Raw genomic sequence first — 23,869 nt, 5'->3', positions numbered from 1 at the left:
ATTACTTTTTTCACACAGCAACAGCAGAGAAAGACAAATGAACTAAACGGAGAAAAATACGCTCGACGCTTGGTAGGAGAAATGTCCAATAAACCAACATTGCGATATCATAAGTAGTTCTTGGCTAATATAGCCCACATCTATGTATGAAATAGATCACTGTGAGATTTCTAGTGGAAATGACCCATCCTGTCACTTCAGAAAGACATACTTCGTATTCTTGTACATAACAGGTAATTTACATACTCTACTCAAATATTTGAGAAAGAATGTGTTGTTAAAAATATATGGTTGAATTCTCACAATCTACGTACAATTGTATATCTGCTGATGAATGTCCCGAATAAATAATTACAAATGCTTGAAGAAGTTCAGCCACTGTGGATCAGATATACCTCAACTGGGCTCAAAGTACAACTTCCTATCTGCTGAGAAAGACGCTACTAGCACTTATTCATGCATTGCTACAATACACTGTATAAATAATGCTGACTGGAGCACACAGGGTTATGGACACACGGCCAATTTTAGCAGCTGCACAAAGTTTGGTACAATCGATCTCTCGTAACCCTGTCCACTGCACACAGCACATGGCTGGCTCAACTGCACAAAACCTTGTTACATGTAGCAGAATTCTCTTTGGCACAGAAGATTCTTATCATAATGTGCACAAGCTGATAAAACAGTTTAGACAAGTAGACATCATTTAACATTAAAGGGATGGGTCAGTATTGGTTGAGGTGAGGATTCAGCTTTCAACTTTTTGCGAGATACTTAGAAACCATTTCATGAAATGTTAAAGAGCATACAATTCTAGAGGAACTGAAACTTTATTTGATAAGTTTCATTTTGAAATAGTTTACATATATCCAAAAACACAGTAAAACAAAGCAATCTGAATAAAAGGTGGGTCCCACCTCTTATTGCTTTGTATGGGATATCTCGGCCCTTTCAGAATTAATATCTATCAAATGTACTTTGAGTTCCTTTTAGAATTATTTTTTCTTTCATATTTCATAACAGGTTTCTCATTATCTAAAAAAAATAATTGTCAAAAACATTGGAGACCCGAGGCCCCAACTCAACCAAAAATGTACCATCCCTTTAAACCACAGGCCAATAAGGCAAATATTTGTACTTGTTTGTTCAGCAGACATTGTATATAATCCCTCTCTCAAACAGATAGTGGAAATGAATCAATCTACGATAGGATGATGACATAATGTTCTGTTTTTCCTGCAGTGAAGACAGACCAATAGAAGTTCCTGGATAAGAAATTTTCATTGAAATAATTTTCCTTTGTCAGCAAAAGTTGATCATGACAGAAGAAAGCTGGAACCTTATTTTCCTTGTAAATGCGACAGCATGAGGTTTTAACCCTATTCTAACTGGGCTATTTGAGACCACATTTTTACTGAGGGGGGGGGTCAATTTGACCCCCCCTTCAGATCTCGGCCGCCGATCGCGCGATCGCCGCGAAATTTTGCCTGAAGATAGAGCTGGATGTCAACTACAAGATTACATGGTCATACAACAGAAAAATATTGCCTTTTTATTTTTAATAAATTGATTATGCAAATTTGTGCATGAAATCATATTTTCACCTATACCTCCATTAAAAAGACTGGAGGATTGCTAAATTTTTGTGTCAGAATTCCTCAAGACACATCAAACAATTTTCGTGTAAAAAAAAGCACAATCGATATCAATTTCTTTTGTTTTTTATTGTTTTGTTAATTTCTTATCTATTTTATTGTTTTTTCGACCTTTTGTTTTCTATTGTTTTTTTGCCAAAATTTGTTGCAGGCACTTTTTCAGGCTTATCTACATTAGAATTGATTAATTTCAATGGTTAAAAGCTGAAATAATCTAATTTATATCAATTTAACCAAAAAACACAATTTGCATTGGATTTGCACACGATATCATGAATTTGAGCTGTTTTTTGGTTGACATGCATATGCAAAACATTACGTAACTTCAAAACGGTGTACCCGGACGTCGCAAATTTGGTCTCAAAATATGCGGGAGACTTCAATTAAAAAAGTAGTGAAATGACAAGGCAAAATCTTTGCGCGTTGCGAAATCTTGGCACGAAACGTCGATGGAGGGGGTCAATTTGACCCCCCCCCCCCAGTTAGAATAGGGTTAAACCCTTTTTTAATCCCATTTTTACCATTTTTTTCTGAGATGTTACCAGTGAAACTTTCTCACTCACTTCCAACCCTCACCTACTGCTCTTGTCTTTCCCAGCTCGAATGTTCCCCTTCCCTTTTACAGGAGGAACAGCGTAATCCTTACTGAAGCTACACAAAGACACAATTACACAGACACAAATGTGCTGACAGTAACATTTCAGCTTCTTGCAATCTCTCAAAGTCCGTTAAATTCAGTAAAATCCTGTTCAGCCTCAGTCTTCAGCAAAAACAAAACAAAAGAGGATATAAATTTGAAGCAGCCTCTGAGTGCTTTAGAGTGAGCAGGAACTCACGAATACTGTAATTAGCTAAAGTGTATACACTTTGACGTTTGGAATGTGCAGCTGCAGAATTACAGTGCTACAATTCCACTATCTTAAATGGTTGAGGACAAGTCCCAAGTATACTCTGGCTTGTGTCTGTGGGAAATGTGTGTTGTAGCAAAATCAGCCCATCATCAACGGATTCAAATGTTTGTGGAGGGGAGGGAAGGAGAAGTCAATCTCAATGAAGAAAAAAAGGTTATTTCACATCAAACCCAAAAACATAAAATCATTAAAAAGAAGTAGTCTGACCAGCAGAATAACATCATTTGCATAGATACTATAAACACTTCCATCACATACAACAATAATCTAACTACATGTACATGTAGTATGGTCAATTCCTCAAAATCTATGCTTACTGTAGAAAGAGATGTTTTTTAATGTGCGGAAAATTTTGAAGAGTTGTACCGGTACCATGTGCACTATTATGTATCTCTCTTATTTTCGTTTTTATATATCAAAGTAGAGAATTCACAATGTCAGTAAGAGACTATGTGCTCACTTGATTGTCATGATTAAAGGAGAAACAATACCACTATAACTATACCCCTAAAATCTAAGATGGATGACAGTTCATCAATATCTGATACTGGATATTTGAGCCCATGCTTGGAGTACAGACAACCCAAAATGCATGCAATGAAAGAGGACATGCTTTTGCTTCACGATCAAAAATCAAAAAACCACATGAACAAAGCTACAAAAATGGGGGGATTCAGTGTATGTTAAACCCTTACTTGGCATGTAAGCTGGAGTGCTTCCTTCTCCAATTGGCAAAGATGTCGAGAAACTAATTGCCACTGAATAGAGATAATCTGATCCTCTTAATCCCTATCGTGCCACCATGACCTCTTTCTGTTGAGTTGAGGCACATTGCTACACCTGATATGTGGACTTAGCTGACTTTACAACTAGGTCAAGTTTGAAGGGATTACTGAATGCCAATCAAAAAGCTTGACAAGTTACACTATGTATCTGGGGCCTGTTTCACATAGAAGCCAAGTCCATCTTAAATTCTAAGATTTGGATACTAAAAATTATGGTATGCTGTGTGTGTCTTCAGTGTTGCTCAACTTTCTAATGAAAATTAAGATTTTGGAGACTTTTTTCATGCAGCCATTGATAATACAAGATAGAATAGATAACAAAGGAATTATTCTGTGAACATTAATGATATTTTGAAGTTGGTGGTGATTAGGCTAATAAAATTGAACAGGGAAACCGGTGGCATACCATCATTTTTAGTCAATCTTAAATTTTAAGTTCGACTAAGATTCTTTGTGAAACATCCTCCTGAGCACATAAAGGGTTGAGAGTATGTTTGCACTCACTGGTGCTGTGAGGTACAGATGCTTTTCCCTGACTTTTAAAAGGGCGCCATCTATGCCAGCAGACAGTGCAGTGTGTTTAATATCAAGTAGCTAAACATCAAATGGCATATGTTCTAAGAGATGACTGAGGAATCTTTGTTTAACAATGAATTATGATAGACTGTATAGTATAGAAATTCATATGAGCTACAAAAATGCTACAGATGGCACTGTTTATGCTCTTCTTCTGACACAGGTCATTACTTTCACAAGAATATAGAGCACATCCAACAAATGTTATTTTGGAAATGTGAGACCCCAAAAAGATGCTCCTAAAGTTTGTGGAGAAAAGTCATTTGATAAATTCCTTTGTACGATACATCTGGCAGCATTCTTCTCTAGCAATAAATACTTTGATTAAACCTCCTTCTTGCATGATTCACCATATGAAAATGGCTGCCATTATGGGCTCTCCTTAACCTCACTCACTGTTTATACAAATCCGTAGGACAACTGACGCAGTTTGACATTTTCGCATGAAGAATTTGGGAACAATTAAAGTTGCACAGACTGTTCAGAAAGGATATAACCCTTAAAAAAGTGACTGAAACAGATTACAAGACAAGCAATGTTGATATCTTGTAAGATACATGATGCAAGATCTCTCATCATAATCGATGTTGACTTGGAAAAAGCACAGCTCATGAGAAAATGTGGCAAAAATGAAGTACAGCACCTTTATAATGTGCAAACTATACCTTTAACTTTTGTACACAGTCCAAAAATCCCATAGATTTTGCCCCCTGTGCTCTCTCTATAGGAAAACTCTGCACAAGGAAAATATCAAGATTATGATAGCAAGAAAAGTAGAAGGAAAAAAAAACAACCCATATCACACTTGTGTGTCCTGCAACAAGGAAACTGAAATGTCAGAATGAATCAAGAATTTGTATGATGATACTTTCTGCTGGACTAGTGGTACGAACAAAATCTATAACATTACATTTCAGCTTGCTTGCATAGGTAGTGGTACAGATCTGAAGGAGAAAGTCAAACACTGGGTGCGTTCGAGCACTCCAGAGCGAACCAAAGCCAACTGAACCAAAGCGTACCGTACCGAACTGTGCCAGATTCGAAGCGTTCGAGAGCTCTGTTGAGAAAGCGTACCTCATGAGTTATATTTAGAAAAGGTCATGCATTTTATAGCAAAAGGGTCACTCACCTGGCATGCTTGAACTACTTACAGCTGTCCCGAACAAAGAGAGTGATGTCTTTGCATTGTGATGTATTCGCATGATACGCGCATGCTTCACAGCAAACTTTTGGTACGCTTTTAGAGCACATCGGGAAGTGGTCCACTTTTGGCTCGGTACAGTATGGTACACTTTAGGAGCGTTTGAGCGCTCCTCTGGCACGGATACTGTACGGTACGGTTCGCTTTAGGAGAGCGCTCGAACGCACCCATTGATATTCTGTCCCAGCATCTACTCGACAAAAGAATCTTTAAAAGAATATAAAAAAAAAAAGAACTCTTCCCTAATAAAATTTCAACATCCACACTCACATTCACCTACACAGGATACATTCCTACATGGAATGAGCTTTGGCAATAATAACGAAATACAAAAGTAATCTGAGTGAAACTATGCATTCCCCTAAATGAAAAACAAAAAAACTTATGATGCACTGAGTTGTATCTTTTGAGGGGTTCTAAACTCTCATGTTTTGATGAACTGAAATAGAAAAGCTGATAAATAAATACATTCACAGTATGAAGTTTCAGCATCACCACCACAAGCTTAACTGTTCACACAACAAAGCAGAAACAAAAACTAATAGGAACCTGAAATTTGTTAAGATATGCCTTAACTAAAAAAAAAAAATGAACAAGTCAGCTACATGAACAATGTGATTTCCACTACGAATTACAATTCATGTGGAATGATTGTCAATAAATAAGTCAAGGACTACTACTACTTCTGTGAATTGCTGCCGCTCTCCAAACAATGAAGAGTGTTGTCTCATACTGTCCCAGTTGTACCATAGGGTGATCTTCTATTGCAAACTAGAAACTATAGCTCAATTCTGAAACTGAAGCCGGCTGGAGTATAGCTTTGCAGCTCCTTGAATTACTGCGCTGCACAGATATACACACTTGCAAAAACATCTCATAGGGAATGTTATGGCCAGATTAAATCCAGCTCAGCAGAAAGCCTTCACCATGACATACTTGTTAGCAGCTCATTCCAGAAATGTATTCGACGTCATATAACACCTGTCATATTTTCATATCTCTCCAAATATCTCATACTGTAAAAGTGGATATTTTTGCGCAAGTAATTTTTTTGCGCTCTGCTGGGTAAGATGAATTTCGCATGTTTTTCATTCTGCGGACACAGGACATTAGCTACTGGAACATATGGCATGCAAACATATTTGTGCGTTTTATTTTATTTTCACGCTAGCTTCTGGTTGCGCAAAATGTGCGAAAAATTTCCGCACTGGAAAATTTCCACTTTTACAGTATCTTTCCCAACAATACTGCATGCATACTCTGCAGTGACCACACAGTCAGCAAAAAGTGAAAACAAAAAACCCAGATGATGTATAACCAACCACTGTTCATCGCTGTGAACCAACTCAAAGGGGTTGAATAAATATCCATATTTTGATGACGGTGAAGTTTACGGAATTCATGAATTCGAGAAGCTCTGCATTTTGTGGAGTGGTGCCTTGGAGAGGTTGAAGGGGGTGGGGTAGTCCTGCACCCCCGCAGTGGGGGGAGGCCCCATCCGTGTGTTTTTGAGGAAGGTGCAGCACTCACAGCAGACATTCTCCACTGGAGTGGGCTTCCGCCAGACGTGGAGGTCCTGCTGCCGATCTTGCTGGGTGCTGGCCAGGAGGAATGGTGTGGGCGGGTCACTGATGCTGCAGGAGACAAATCAAACAAACAGTGGTATAGTAATCAAATTCATAATTAGCTCATGTACATATTGATACAAATGATTTTTCTTCTTCTTTTTCTTCTTATTTGGTTAGGCATTTCACTAATTTTCAAACCGACTTATAAAGCATAAGCTTGCCCCATGTAACAAGTTATTGAATTCATGGTCAAACAGGGAATGAATTTGCAAAGAGCTGGTGACCACTATGGTATGGGGAAGCATCCATTTTATTGTTTTGCATCGAATACATCAACAAACTTTTGTCTATTGCAACTGCCAAATACAAGGCTTTGAATAACACTAAAGTAGCTGTTGGGTGGATGTTCTAGCAAGCACCATTTTTAAGGATTACATGAATAATTACATCACAGCTGCTTACATGAGTGAGTTCAGGAACCAACATGCCTGTTAGGTATATGTTACCTTTTTCTGCTCACGAGGCAAAGAGACAAATAAGACTAGTCTTACCCATCCACAGGTCTCATTGCGCAATAGTATATATATAGTGTAAGTCATCACTATCAGGCAAAGAGAGATATAGTTTATACTAAAAACTAACTGAAATCTATATACATTTGTATCAACGACAAGTCACAGTACTATATCCTGCGAAGAATATATAGGGAAAATGTGTTGTCATGATGACAATGGAAGACAAGGTCAGTCCTGGTTGTGTCAATCTAGCATGTTTTGTCCATAGGTTCAAAGGTCACAGCAGTACTCTCATAAACAATCTACCTGGTATGTGTATAACTTGCAGCTTGCATACATTCTGTTTAAACCTTCAAGGCACAGCCAAGTTCGGTTTTAGACCATATTTAAAGTTAATAATGGCACCTAATTCTGCCGATTGATCATCATATTCTTGAAAATTTGTGCACAAGAAATGGTAAAATGACAATTATATTGTGCACAAAAAACGGTAAAATGGCGATTATCAATCATGTGTCTGGTGGCATTGAGTTGTGCATCCAATGCAAAACTGTATCGCATGAACTTCACTGATGCACAGCGATGGACAGATTTACTCAGAGAATTTACCAGAAGAATTCAATCACCTCATGGCTTCAATCTCACTGGACACATGATGTGACATGCAATACTGCCGTCCCATGACAAAAAGGAAGCAACTTTAAATTCTATCAAATGGATATTTTTTTGTTTTGATGTGGGGTATTTTTCTGTGCTCTACATGATGGTCTCAAGACCCCTAATTTCTGAAATTGTAGACATATTAAAAGGAAGCGACTCTACAGATTTCCTCATAAAATGATATTTTCTTCATTTACTAGGAAACTCATTCCACAGAGTTGCTTCTTTTCGTTGTGGGACAGAATAATTGGATGAATTTTGAATCTTGTATTTAATAATAATAATGATAATAATAACTACAGCATTTGTAATGCGCCATTGATCTAGTGGCCTATTCTGAGGTGCAGAGGGACATATAAAGAGAATAACATACATAAGTAACATTGTATAGTTGTTGTACATTTATTCATTTATCCCTGAGAATAGGATGGCTTTCAAGACATTTCATTCTCACCTTCTCTGCCTGAGTGGTGAGGAAGGGCTCGTCTTGGGACTACTCGGACTGAGAGACTCGACGGGGATGTGTAAGAACTCCTCCTTTGGAATGTACATCTTGACACAGCAGACTCCACATATCAGCCTACAGGTAATGAAGCCAGGAATGAGAAACATTTTATCTCAACTATATACATCATTATCACACCATATTCATAATAAAGCAAGTGTTCTCAAATAGATGGTTTAATACGCAGTGTCCTCTTCATTTTAGATATCATCAGCATTGTCATCACTATTGCAACTGATTTGTTGATCTGTGCATGTTCGCATGTACGCAGTACACTGGGATGATACAATTGGATTCAGTTTACAGAAAGAGCAAATGCTGATAGAGTACATATTATGCATGGCAAATGCACAATGTCTAACATTAACTTAAAGGGACTGTACAGTTCTGGTTGAGGTGAGGATTTAGCTTTTAATGTTTTGCGAGATATTCAGAAACCACTCTATGAGATGTCAAAGAGAATGCAATTCTACGGGGAATCAAAAGTTTATTTGATGAAGATCGGTTTTGAAATGACTGAGATATCCCAAAACAATGTGAAACAAAGAGATCCTAATAAAAGGCGTGGCCTGTCGCCTTTTATTATTATCCCTTTTTTTTATATCTTGGCCATTTGAAAACCAATTTTCATCAAATAAACGTTGAAACCTTCTTTAAATTACATGCTCTTTCATATTTCATAAGAGGTTTCTCATTATCTCACTTAGGAATGTTATAAACCTGAATACTCCCCTCAACCAGTACTGTACAGTCCCTTTCATAGGACCCATGGAAAAATGTTCTACCACAATTGAAAGCATAATTTGTTCAGAGAAGGTGTACTTGGCTTCATAATGCATCAGCTATTAACCCGTTGAGGACAGACTGATTTTGCTACAATACGCATTTCCCATAGACACCTGCCCGAGTATACTCGGGACTCATCCTCAATGGGTTAATAGGCCTTACCTTTCTATCTTTCCTACCATATCATGAAAGCATAGACCAACGAAACTAAAGGCAGCTAAACAAGCTATTAAAAAGAAAACTGAATTTGCAAAGACAAATGATTCTTGCTTGCTCAGGGTTTTTACTTTTTTCATGAATATCCAAACTGATAAAATTGTAATATTACATGTTGCATCATTTCACTTTATCACGACTGCTTTGTCAAGTAATTTTGACACTCCAGAATTTGCACTTCCAAATTTTAAGTGAAAGTAAAGCTATTATATACTACCCTTCTTTCACGATACTCACTTTTTGCACAGTCTGCATCTGAGTTTCTTCTGGAAGAAAGTGAACTTCTTTTTACACGAAAAACACACCTGAATGCACAGACAGAAGAATAGGTAAAAAATGATTGAGACATCATTCAGTCATGCTGTTAATGCGAGTCAGATGAGCAGTTTCATATCATAACTAACATACAACCATATATAAAAACCCAATTTTGTGACCAAAAAAAAAATCATTATTAATCATGACGGATGTTGTCCCGCATGTCACTTGAAGTATATCATATGAAGCTGGTTTCCTTTAACTGAAGAGTTTATTCTGTATTAAAGTGTATTCTGTATAAAGTCGATTAAAATATTCAGAGACTTTCTATGCCGTAAAAGTGGAATATTTTGCGCGTTTCACAAACCATGATTAGCGTGAGAATAAGAGCCTGTGATTTTTTTTTTGGTTTATTACTAGTATCATATGTAATATAATTCTATATCTTTGAATTCATGGCTGGTATATTGTAGTGGTATAACTGCCATGTATGTAGTTTTCTTCAGGTTTGCTAGCCTGTAGTGTGCATGAATTTGCATTCGTAATGCGGACCAGTTACTTTTTACCATTAGTAGATGCTGCCAAAGCTCTTAGCCTCCATTCCAGCAGCGAGCTGTTTGAAGTGCTGGCTAAATTGTTATGACTGTCCGCAGAATAAACAACACACAAAATTTTTCTTCTACGTTTGAGAGCAAAAAAATTACTCCTGTAAAAACTTCCACATTTACAGTAGCTTGACTGCTTGAAACAGGTACATGTAGGCTACTACATTGTTACCTTGAAGAAATGTTCAGACATGACATCTCCCTCTATACATTGTTTTTTTACAATTCTTATACATTTCCTCAAGAAGAAAAAGAGATAGAATCTCTGCCAAAGCTATGTTTTAACAAAAATGATAGCAGGGCTTGACATTAGTGCTGGCTCGGTGGCCTGGGGCCACTAAAAATTGATTTTGGGCCACCAAATTGGCAAAAAGGCTATCTTTTGATAGTCCTCTCGGGTAGCTACATGTGTATAATTTAAAATGAATTTGTATATTTCCTTTTATTTCTGGCCACTACATTTCTTTTTTGGGCCTCCAAAATTTCAAATTCATAAAAAAGAAAATAAAAAATAGTGGCCCATGAACGGGGTCACAAGAGAAACAAGTAAGTGTTGACGCCCCGGATGGTCCCATAAATTCATTATACCTTGTCCTGCAGCACGGCTCGGTAGAGTTTCTGGTTGACCCTCAGGTTTTCGATCTCGGCCTTGACCAGGACACTCCTGATGTGGATGACCTCCTCCACGGTCAGCGACAGACACTCCATGTCCTTGGGGGATTTCGTTTTCGTCTTGACGTTTGAAAGAGACAGGAAAGTAAGGATGGAAGAATGAGGGAGAATCTGCATACAATGTTTTTCAGGCCACTACATCTGGACCTTAACCCACATAAAAAATTCATTCTTGACACATGACTCAGTGGTAAATAATACTGTCAAACACAATATTTTGGCGGCATGAAATTTTCCCGAATGGGAGCTGACGGCCTTATTCGCAGCAAGAAATTTTCGCGAGTTGTCTCTAACATTCAATGCATACAGTGTAGACAAGATCTTTAGCGTGCATTTTAATTTCGGGAAACTCGGCCCTCGCGAAATTAAAATGCATGCCAACATTCCTCGTTTTGCTGTATGTTCATATTGCATGGAAAGTAAATGAGTAAATGAAATGTTAAACAGTTAAAAATCAGTGGATGAATATGTAGCAAAGTAGTCTCCATGCACAGACCTTTGTTTTCATATGTCCCAATAAAGCAAGTCTGAGCTACATGTAAATAGCCTTGGATACGTCTACTTTGGTAGCTGCAATAGGGACAAAATTAGAGTAGTTGACTCACGGAAATAGATTATGAGGGCCATACTTTCCATATTTGCCACTGACATTTATTTTCTTTCATCTTCAGCTGTATGATTTTAAAAAACCTCTCAACTAAAGATTTACTTATACCGGTAAGAGTGTTTTCAAATTACAGACTTTCTTTCCCGTCTCTCTCAACATAATGAGTCTGTTGGGTCTGTGCAAGGAGCCTAAACCTTTCCATGTCATCCAACACCCAAAGAAAACCAGAGTATGGATTATGAAGAGGCTATCATGAAAACTACTAGCCTGCTAACACATGTAAACAATGTTTGTTCCATTCCTGTCATTTTTTTTTCTTTTTTTATCTGCTGCTACTATATATGCATGCAACTACTATGTATGGAGAGAATACAAAATATGAACGGTAGGCTCATCCTCATCAGACTACTTATATTGGAATATTTAAACAAAAATCATGCTTCACCTTTGCATTGACATTGCAATGAAAAATTGCCATGATCCAGCACTTAAGCAATGTGCAGCAAAACATGACAACTATCACAATTTTTCTGCCCTAAGCATTTTCACTGTAAACTCTCTAAAGAAACATACGTCATGTCACGAAAAATGTGTTTTAAAAATTCATATTCCCATTTGCGATTTCTGTGGTGATATATTTGAGTGGCTTTTGGCACTGTTGTCTACTGAACATTATTCCAACCGAAAATGTCGCAAATTTTCTAATATCGTTCTTTTTCAATGTCATTGTCAAGAGGTCCACGCGAAGATATCCTGCCCTGCTAACAACACATCAAATTAATTCCACTGGATGGACTAAAAGCTGTTTAGTCACTGCAGACTCTGCCGTGATCAAAGCAGATACACATGGTGGCAGGGCATTCTTTGTAATCATATCTATTGCCTGGCCTTGGGTAAGATGAAAATATACACTGCAAATGATATCAGATATTTATTGAGAGTGGTGCAGTATATAAAGGGCTTTATTTCAGAATAATCTGGGTCTTTTCACAGGAAACTTTATGTTGTCAACACTCTGTATGATCCTCACTACTAAACATCCATCATATCCTACTTGACATGCTGTTACTGTTCTATTAAAATTGTTCTTGTTGTCTACAATAATCAACTTAAGACTTAAACTTTGTTAAATTGACTGTTATATCTTACGGTATTAGTAATTGGTCATTGTACATCCACACCGGATATCATGTTTTATTCTATTTTAAATTGTTATATTTGATGTATTTTTTAATGAGAATATAGAATATAAATCAAAATTAGATAAACTGAAATATTTGTTAAATACTACCAGCATCAAGTATCCAAGTCAGTCTCACATGACCAGTGAGGTTTCCTAGGTTTCCTAGTAAATTAATCAACTTATTTCAGCAGGGTTAGTTATATACACAGGGACTGAATATATTCACAAGCACATATTTCATTATGATCTCAATAGATGTGTGTGTATATATTGTGAGAGAAACTTAAGTAAGAGATCTGATGAATGATATATTACATGAGTGGTGAAGGAGTAGGAAGATAACTATACTTAAGTTTTCTCTATTCCTCTGTAGTAAAATCTATGTGCCATGCATTTTTCTAAAGTCTTAAATCTTTAGCAGTGAGACACACTCACAAAGAGCTAAAAATTAGGTATTTCCACAGCAATGAAATGATTGCAAGATGCTGAATAGGAACCATTTTCGGCAACTGTTTTGTTGGTTGAACCATCCTTGTTTTGAAATCATACTATAACTATACTATACTATACTTTACTACTGTAAAGGTTGAAATTTTTGTGCAGTGGAAATTGTTGTGCATTTTGCACAATGAGAAACTAGAGTAGTGAAAAAATAACAGCGCACATTTTTAATTTTTTTAAAATACGTAACACTACTAATAAATATATTTTATATTTTGATTCTATGGAATACAAAACATGCAAAATTTATCTAACCCAACCGAGTGCACAATATTACTCCTTCAAAAATATCCACTTTTACAGTATACTATTATGAGACTACGACATACTTCTTTTCACATTTTGTCCAGTGCATGTTTGGTATAATTCCTTTTTCATTTCTACATACAACTACACTTCGAATGACTTGTCTCAACTTAGCTGAAGATGTCACGCAAGAAACTAAGATCCTACTTTTGAATAAAATAGGGGAGGCTCAGCATGACAAATTCCGGATCAGCATTACATTAAATCTTCCGAAAATGACATTAGATAGAAGAAATCATGAAATCCTATACAAGAGAAGGGTATAAAGCAATCAGTGAGTTAATTCGAGTGATGAAAAATACCACAAAAATGAAATGCACTAGTGAATAATTAGCCCTGCAATGAAATGTATTTAAAGATGTGAAGATGAATAAGCAAGAGCCATGTGTGATATGTACCATCACCAATTTGATAAGTACTTTGTGATGGAAAAATAATAGAAGTCAAAACAAATCTGTTGCAACTTGTGTATGTCCAACAGTGAGGGACCCACAACAGTTACAGTAACTACATGATTGTATTCATACATTGTCAGAGACATGCTACATACCCGTCTAGCCAAAAATGCCAAAATATGAATACCATAAGAGGATAATAGCCATGTTTAATACTTCCATCATTACGTCTACAAACTCCCTAATTTTCCCAAAGTCAATTAGAGATTATCGTACCTCAATGTGTAAGATAATAGCTGAGGTATCATGCTGTATATTGCCAGTAATTAATGAATTATCATGATTACAGAATATGTCTACTACCAATGGTACATTGTGTAGGTACATGTAATTGAACACAGAATTTTTGTACTTACTGTCAATTTTAGACCATTCGCAAAAGGAGAAATGTGAACAAGATTCATTAGATAATTGGTCAACAAGTCATTTTGGGTAAAATGGATGAGCAATGCCTTCACCGCATTTGTTGAGTTCTTGGAAAAAAAGAAATTCAATGCGATGAGCTGCAAGATAGATAGCTAATGCTGATACAAATGACTTCCTGTAACACTTTTTCTCTATTTCTTTTAATTATGGAAAATTACACTCACTTTTTTTTTTCCAAATCAAATCTCTCAAGCAGGCTGTTACTGCATTACTTTGCATTACTAGGGAACATCTTTGCACAACATAATGAGAGCTTTCTAGCAGAAATGGAATCATTGCATCATACTGCGACAACTCATTTCGGAGACAAATCAAAACATACAATTTACTATGCCATTAACATATCTGCTCAGTGCATCTAAAGCACTAAGGACCGTCAGTGTTTTCAACTATAAGAGAAAAATATATGTGCAGGAAATCTGGGGGTGGGGGTGGAAGGGGGTGCATTCTACATCAGCTGTTACAATATTTTGCCGAAATAAAATATCACTAATGCTCAAGTGAATCATATGCTTGTGCACTTGCTAAATTATCATATCAAGTGAAATTTTATAATTTCACTTGGACCTTTGACCCACTGAAAGTAACTGGATCTACACTAACAGTCCGTGGTAAATTTCATTAAAACTGACTGAAACCTTTTAAAAATCAATCCCTCTTTCTCTTCTCGAACTTGCATATTGCCTTAGCACGGCTTGTCCTTGGGTCAGAGTTTGATGTCATGCATCTGGAATTAATGACTGACATATATATAGTTAGGTCACTGACCTTTACCATGTAACTTCCTTCTTCCAACCCACAGGCACACACACAAACACAAACCCATGTATGAACACACACCAAGAATTTCATTGCAGTAATGCTGTACGGAATGGTGTTTTAGAGTCATCATAGTTAGAAAACGCAGATGCAATATAGCTATCATCCCTATTCCAACATCTCATGAAAATATTGTCTCCCATTAACAAATATACATTATTTCATCCAAGATGAAAGATTGCTAAAAATTTTTTTTTTTCAAAAATGGCGCTTCCTTTTCATTCTGTCATCGTACTTTTTTATCGCAAACCGGCGCGTTAGTTCCAATTCATGAATTATCATACTTACAAGATATATGGCCGGAACCATAGTATAACATACATATTATACTTTATACCTTTGAATAAAGGTTGTGCCTGGTAATTGAAAAGTTTGCCCATCATTAACAACTATTTCATACAAACTTGTTATCAAGAATTGAAGTAATTCTAAATGAACCACTAGGCATAGTGAATAACTAATTAATGGGTCTACTAGGACAACAGTTTCCATCTATTCCTATCCATTTCTTAATCAGCCTACAGTTTTAAATGAAATGGATTTAAATGAAAAGATAAATTTAGGTAAATTTCTCTTTTTACTTTAAAAACACTTTAATGTGTAAAACAGCAGAAATCTGACATTCGCATGAAGTGTTTGGAACAGTTTAAACTCTTGATCAAACATTCTAAATTCATGTCAATATGTGATCACCCATTGTATTTACCAGACATACCTACAGACCCATTTCACTAAAACTACAGGATATAGCAGAAAGAAGGAAGAGAACACATAAAACTGACAGGGACAGAAAGAAGCCTTTTGAGAATCACTTAACAGAGAAGAAATCCCCAGTAATTTGGGCACAAAAATGATCAGAAAGAATGTTCAATTTGTTTTTCAAATATTGAGAACATATGGTCAGAAAAGATAATCTGGGAATGAATATGGAAATTAGGCAGCATCCCCATAGACAACATTCCCACAGATACAAGGCACTTTTCACACACACCAGTCATTGAGTTTATAATCACAGCCCTGATATAATAATAACATACCATAAAAAGACGAGATTCATGAAATCCCTATAAAAGTGTACACCATCACAAAATTGTGTAGATTTTTACTAAAATCACACCATCAAAAAGCAAAGTTCTAATAGACATATACCACACATATGGCAAGTTGAAATTCTTTTTTTTTCTCCCAAGAAAGGGACAGAAAAAAAATCACCTAGAACACACATTCAATGTATGATAATGACATGTACCAAAATGCATCATTTGATTACACCCGATGGGATGGGGGAGGGGGGGGGGGGGGGGTAAATGGACCTTGAATGATAGCAATGGATGGACAAGCTACAGATCCCTTGCTCGAGTCGTTTGAAGAGTGCTAGGGAAAAATGCTGAGTAACTATAGCCCCATTATCTAAGAGAAAATGGCTTTCTGGCAGTGCGTGATCATATGGCACAGATATAAAAAGTACGCTACATAACATGCAATATCACTCTTTACAAACCTTGGCCTGATCAGAGTCACTTTGAGCCTCCTGGGTGAATGAGAGACTGAGTTTATACATCAAATTTGTCCACATGCCTGTATCTTCACAAAATGACACAATTTTCTAGATATCAAATGAGCAGATCTCATTACCTATCAGTCAGCCCTTATTGAGAGGTAATAGGGAGAAGGGTGACCCTTTTCACAGGGGTTCACAATCAGGTCGATCCTTGCAATGCAGGGATTAGCACGCTATGAAATTACATCGGCGGCATACTGTTCCCAGGGTGACAAAACCTCTTATTATCTCAACTGAGAAATACTGATTTTGAGTTTTAAAACATTACAAATATCAATGTGATCCAAAGTAACTGTTTCTACATACGGTAATTTGCCATCAACAGAGATATTTTTGCATGTGTGTGTGTGAGTGTGTGTGAAAATGCTGTAAAAATAAAAAAGTTTGTTCACTCTCCAGAAAATTCATGATTTTTTTAGATACGAGGTAGTGTTACTCTGTACGAGACTGATGTGATCTATCTAGTTTGTTCACTCTCACACTCACACAAATCCTAAGCATAGCAGCTGAAAACATAAAACTGCAGTAAAAAAAAAACAAAGTTCTTAACTTTTGACTTGATAGAACATTTCACAACAGAAATAACACTCCTTTAGATTAAGTATGATCGTAAACAAATGAAAATGGCAGCCTCACACACAGGTACATATTATGAATTCACTAAAAGAAACAGAAACAAACAGAAATCCCTAAAAGTAAAGGCTTCAGCGATGAAACTTTACTCTATTCATATGCTTGACACTTCACATGCCTTCAGCAAACATTGTATCACACAACTGATAGCTAGTTTGAATTGAGCAACTCAGAGGACTTTGAAAGTTCTGCCACCAAAAAAGGCAATTACATGAGAAAAATTATGGGCAAAAATGAAAGACGGGTTTTCCTTTTCCTTTACGAAATGCTAACAATGACTAGTATACCAATAATACACATCATTGAGGGCATCAGCAAGAAATACTCACACAAGGTACAGTACCTTTGGAACAGCCTAATATACCCGAGGCAATAATGGAAGGCATTTGGACCGTTTTGAAGGTACCGAGTGTGGGTAATTATAATAATACTCTGAAAAACAAAATGATGTGTATTATTTGGATTGTTTGAAAGTTTGCACAGTGATTTAAATGAGAAAGAGAGACTTGCGGTAGCACCATTATGGTGTTGTGGCAAACCTCTCTTCCTCATGTATTATTTGCTTTATAGCATGATGAAGCAGATCCTTGCTGTTTGATATATCACCCTCATTGCTAGTAAATAAAATGATGAAAGCTTGCCTGGTCACCACTGCGATGTTAAAGTGCTAATGACAAGTCACTATACTTTACTAATGACCAATCATAAGCAAAATTACATATAAGGCAAAATAAATGCCTGGTCACATGTATGCTTCCAACCAATCATATGATTAGAATCTGCTCTGTCATTTTGTGATAAAAGATGCAGCAGCACCAAACCATAAGGGTTAGAAATTTCAGGAGTGAAATCTAATTTTTTTTGCATTGGCCCTCTCAAAGGGCGCGGCTGGGATACTGACCTGGAATGACTGGCAGGGCCCAATACTGTGTCTCCTCACCGACTCCTTGGGAATGTCTTCGGAAGCGATCTCATCGAAGCTGGACAGCGATGACCTGCTGATGGTCAGCGTCTTCTCTGGGGTTGATGGAATGGTGTCTTGAGCTGACCAAAAAAAGGAACACACATGAACATGAAAGGACAAATATGACCACTAGAGAAAGTTTAAGGCACAATCTTCTTGCATTAGAGTTGTTTGGTGTTTGCATGTTGTTGGGTTTTCTTTTTTTTTGGGGGGGGGGGGGGGGCAGGGGGGGGGAGGCAGTCATTTTGTTGTAAAGGTGGTCCTGATTTTCCATAAACTGCATTTGGCTAATTTCTTATTTTGTATGTTTTCAATGAGATACCGTAACTTTATAATGAAATAAAAATAGCATTCCCAGCGACCTTGTCATAACTGATTTCCCCTGTATCTCTGTCAGTGTATTTCTATATTCTGGTATGCCAGGTTCCCGTAGAGTCAACTTGAATACAGAAATTGTTGTCCCCAAATATTCCTTTCCCTACCTTGTGTCCGGCTGATGTCCAGAAACATCGTGGTCTGGTCCATCTTCTGTCCATCGTCGATGATCTTCTGAATGGCTCTCTCGAGGATGTCGGCCCCGTCCTCCTCATCTTCCCCCTCCTCAACCTCCTCCTCCTGGTATGCTGGTCTCGAGTAGAAGTCAGACTCGTGGTTCCTACTGGTCTCACCTTCTGACTCCTAGAGTGGGGAGATTAATTCATACACAATCCAATGAACAATTGCAGACAGGCACTGCACCACAAATTGAAATTTTTTTCATATTTCCAAACTATTTTGAAGCACTGGAGCCGGGTTTTTGCTTCATCTGCAAATGGTCAATAATGCCTTTAAAGATGCAATTCCGGACCTATAAAAGGCAGTCTGAAAAAAAAAAAAGGAACAATTTTATCAGCCCAAAAGAGAAAATTTGATCAAAATCGAATTAAAATGAACAAAGTTATGATAATGAGAAATTTTGATTACTTTTGCCAAACAATTTTTGAACAGTTGATAGGAATACAAAGTCTTAAAAAAACTATAATCAGTAAAATCAATGATCAGTGTCTTCATAAAACTTTCATGACAATGGGTCACAAATGGTACATTGCCTGTTGTACCATTCAGAAAAAAAAAATCCATCTAGTTCAAAAAACATGATATGAAGACAGAGTCTACAGTCATACAACTATATCCTCGCAATCAAAATTTCTACATGTTCTGTTATATTTCTTTTTAATTTGTTGTTTTGTCTTGTTTTGTTTTTTGAGGGGGATACCTGATATTGTGTGTCACAAGACAACACCATTTTGGTTTGGTCTGGCAATAGAACTTATGCAGGGAAATCTGAAAACCTTCCTAATTTCTTTTAAGTGTTTCTGGTATATGTTTATGTTTAACAGGATAAAAGTTATACAATGCAATCAATATGGTTTAATTCTTGCAATGAAATGAATATATTTCATTGCCGCCAAAAATCTATGGTTATTATTTTCATTACAACAAAAATCATGTTAATGTTAGAAGTATATTTCTGTTGATTTCTAAAGCAATATTTACAGGACAACACAAACAAACAGGACAGGCTGCTAAAGATTTCGTAAACAATGCTACAAGTTTTGTGGATTAGACTACGGGCTTCAAAATGAGATAGTTCCAAGAAAGATATGGTCTATGCACAGTTGAAAAAAACAACAACAACAAATAACTACATATAGCCTGTAGAGTATACACTTTTAGTATAAAGGTCCCTTGACTGGCACGGCACTTTCATTAAGTGGGCCTGTTGCTTGGCATCACCATGGCAACACGGAGGCACGATGACCTGACTGAACAGGATGTTATTCATTGGAAGGTGGTCTCTTTATTGTGGAGTTAATTGAATGATTTGGGACACATGACTCAGCCACAAGAATGAAAATAAGGAAAGCAGAACAAATTAATCTTCCAGACGGCAAGCTATGCATATTGACTTTCAAACCTCAAAGGACTATTATTAGGCCAGCCTTGGTTTAAAAGAAAAAGAAGACGAAGAAGAAGAAGAATGAAAAGAAAAATCAATATTTGTACAGCACTTGGAATGTGTCCAATCTGGACAGAAGTGTAATTATAATGAAAATTTTCCTCAAATTATTTTGACTGGCTTTAGATAAAGAAGATATAATTGCAAAAATTGTCCATATTAAGCCAAAATATACATTTTTGGATAATTAGTACAAATGTGAATAATATTGCTAAGTACTGCTACTACGACTACTTTTACTAATTCTTCTCGCTTCTCCTCTCAGAGCTTGCTACAGCAAATTATGTCGTACATATTTCACCATAATTGCAGTTCTTATTTCATGTTGTGATACTTTGCTGAACTACAGCCAATTGTTAGTGAAGAACCACAATATACATTGATTTACATCTAAATTGACTGTAGCAGCCATTTGTCAAAGTTTTTCTATCTTTTTTGAAATCACATCTTACCTGACTATTTGTAGATGTCTCTAAAACAATAACAGAATGTTTGATATTCTGGTTATTTTGCTAGCACACAAAAATATATCTTTGAATCTGTGAGAAACACACCAATAAATCCCATACATTCTTTTTTATACTTTTCTATACTTTTGACTTGCCTCTGCTAGAGTACCCTGGATACAGAAAAATGCTATTTATATAAATAGTATTTCATCGCTAGCTGAACTTAGCTCAATGCAAACAATCATTGTGTACAGAAAACACTCTTATCAAAGCCTGTTTTGGTAAAATCCCTTGAAGAGCAGATTCAGCAAAGTCAATCAGTTTCTTGCTGATAATAGAGTATTTGTATTGTGTGTAATTTGCATACCATTACTTACATATAATTGCAATATATGCTTATATTTGAACAAATTACGACTGCAGGAAACCTTAAAGTTACTTACTTTTCAGAGTTTCATATGTCAAAAAAGCTGAGATTTACAGACTTTTCAAGGACAATAACAGACTTTAAATTTTCACGGTCATAATCATGAAAAACTCTCATATCTATGAAGTTTTGAAGAAGTATAAACTCACTGAATTTGGGGTCCAGAGCAACAACAACAACAACAACAACAAAACCAACAATCCTGTAATGTTATAAAAGTAGACATTTTTGCTGTGTGGAAATTTTCACACATTTCATGGAACCAGAAGCTAGTGCGAAAAAATAAAAACTTACAAATATATTTGCATGCTATATGTTTCAGCAGTAGTTAGTGTCCATTCTGTGGAATTAGAAATACACAAAATTCATCTTTATTAATACCTGACCGAGTGTGAAAAATTACTCGGGCGAAAAATATCCACTTTTACAGTAGTTTCCACCCTCACAGCACTTCATTCAAGTATTAACCAGAAGTTGGCTAGCATGTTCAATATACAACTCACCTCTTCAGACCAATCCAATGTGAATTCTGCTTTAAGAACCTTCCTGGGGAGTTGGGGCGAGTCCAGGTCTATGCTGCCCAGGTCTTCCTCCTCCCCGGACTCGGAGTGTGCTCGGAGAGGTAGCTGCCCAGCCGGCGCTTGCTCTGCTGGACGGGGTCTGGGAAGGAGACGAGGGGGACAGAGGTGTGAGGAGGAAACAGACCGCAGTGGAACTGACCGGAGGGGCCACGGCCAGTGGTGGGGGAGGGACGTGTGTCCAAAGGCTTCCACCAGGCCCAGGGATGACGCGTCAAGGGCCGAAAAAGTAATCTGTGTGGTCGGCGACGTCTTGAGTGTTTGTTGAAAGGAGTGTTGCCCAACAGACATCATAGTGATAGTGTACAGATGATCCAAGCAAGGACCGTGGTCAGTCACAAATTACTTTCTATGCCTTGCCTAACAGTCACAGGCTAGCAGGACTCAAAATATTCCCAGACGTACTCTATCTGCTACAATGGCTAACAACAAGAAAACGGTTGTAGGCTCCCAGGCTCACTGTTATCTGCTACAAAGAGTTGACCAACGACAAGAAATATGGTGAATGTAAGGTATATATCCATTAAACGACTCCTTCGGAACACATAACATATTTTTCTTGCTGCTTATTGCCAGGCAAAAACCACCTCTTCCTGTATCTATAGTCACATCCAAATAAAGTCTGGCACATCTGCTGTTGTACAAAACCTGCAGTATCACTTGCACGCAAGCATCACCAAAGAGCCATCTGCTTGGACAATCAGCTGATATGAATCTCGAGAAGGAAAAATACGGTAACAGCATCCTTCCAATGACAGCTGCATAGGCAGGTTTCCACAGCTGGGACAGTGGACGAAGGAAAAGTCTCCCTCCCACACAGCCTAGCTGCCCCTTGGAGTAGTCTATCTCAAACTCAAGGCTGATTTCCCAGCGGAAAGGACACTGAAGCGACTTCCTTTTGTGGAATGGGAGAAGGATACTGCAAGAAAACAATAAGCTGGAACCCATGTAAAGACTCCTTACTTTATAGACACAGTGTCAAAGATCTTCCCTCGTTCTATCTTCTCCTCAAAGGATGGCTTATTCTCAGGAGTGCCATCATGACATTCGAAGGTGAAGTTTTTGGATACTAGCTATCAAGCAGACCTCTCTCTTTTCCCCTTGAAGCGCTAAAAATGAAATACTGGGTGGGGAGGAGGGGAAGGCAGACCGAAGAGAGAAAGGATACGGCTTAATCACCGCTTTACGGGGACTTGACAGATTTAAACACACACCATGCACAGTCACTATCCCGTAAAAAAGGGTGACGGGCCTACTTAGAGATTAGAATCTCGAGGGAGAAATCTAACCATGGGTGACCAAAATGTAGGGATAATCTGACCAAATTGAAATCCTTCCTCCCTCGAAAAAAGAGAAAAAAAGAAAACTAAAACATCCAGTGGAGAAAGTCACAGATAATCCGTTCTAAAAGCTCCATGATTTGGCAGAAATGCAGAATCTTGGAAGACTTTTACTGCCACACTACCACATCTGTTGCTACCCTTCCAGGCACGCGGATATCATTTGAGGACTCACAGGATACTAGGCACGCATGACTCTTAATGAAAGTATCATTTGGCCCTTAAACTAGCATTGTCATATTTGCATAATTGGCATGCACATGATGTAATAGAAAAATGTGTACAATTGTATCATGGCTTCATGTGGCCACCTCAAAACAGCCAGCTTGCATGCTGTACTCAATGAAAACAAAAAGATGCACAAAATTGATCTTACTGCTATGTCATTGGAATAGTATGAATTGAGAAAAGGTCAGCGTGAAAAACTGGAACTGATACATTTACATTACAAGATGTTGTTTTGATTCAAAAGCTTTCACCCTCACCCCTACGGGATGCATACTTCTCATTCTTTTGTCTTTAATATCTTCTTATAATTACTAAATAATCTCTCTTTTACCCCAAGAAACTTTCAAGGTCAATCCTCTTTCTCAATTTCCTTTTAGGAAGAGTTGCATTGCAGTGTATGTGTGTAACATCCTTGTATGATCCCCCTATTTATCTAGATTACTTTCAAATGATGCATGAGAGATTTCTGGTTCCCGTATT

The 23,869-nt window shown here is 37.2% G+C and overlaps 2 protein-coding genes across 2 annotated transcripts in view; both read right to left on the bottom strand.

The window, feature by feature from the left end:
- Window positions 1-6,500: 6,500 nt before the first annotated feature.
- LOC139720511 (protein spire homolog 1-like) lies at window positions 6,501-19,073 on the bottom strand. The gene is made up of 7 exons (XM_071631863.1): window positions 18,851-19,073; window positions 18,306-18,448; window positions 16,712-16,741; window positions 10,830-10,973; window positions 9,616-9,683; window positions 8,326-8,451; window positions 6,501-6,762 (listed from the first exon to the last, which is right to left on the bottom strand). The coding sequence occupies exons 1-7, from the start codon at window positions 18,891-18,893 to the stop codon at window positions 6,528-6,530; spliced, it is 789 nt and encodes a 262-aa protein (XP_071487964.1). The 5' UTR covers window positions 18,894-19,073; the 3' UTR covers window positions 6,501-6,527.
- A 2,693-nt stretch (window positions 19,074-21,766) lies between these two features.
- Window positions 21,767-23,869, bottom strand: part of LOC139720542 (protein spire homolog 1-like) — a 75,582-nt gene continuing 73,479 nt past the window's right edge. The window contains exon 9 of the mRNA XM_071631894.1: window positions 21,767-21,903. Within this exon, the coding sequence (XP_071487995.1) occupies window positions 21,815-21,903 (89 nt within the window). The 3' untranslated portion in view covers window positions 21,767-21,814. The remainder of the gene's footprint in view (window positions 21,904-23,869) is intronic.

The sequence above is a fragment of the Diadema antillarum genome, unplaced genomic scaffold (assembly GCF_040938485.1).
Source record: "Diadema antillarum isolate AM-2024a unplaced genomic scaffold, OU_Dant_1.0 scf00000128, whole genome shotgun sequence".
Taxonomy (NCBI): Eukaryota; Metazoa; Echinodermata; class Echinoidea; order Diadematoida; family Diadematidae; genus Diadema; species Diadema antillarum.
This window is presented reverse-complemented; position numbering and strand designations above follow the sequence as displayed.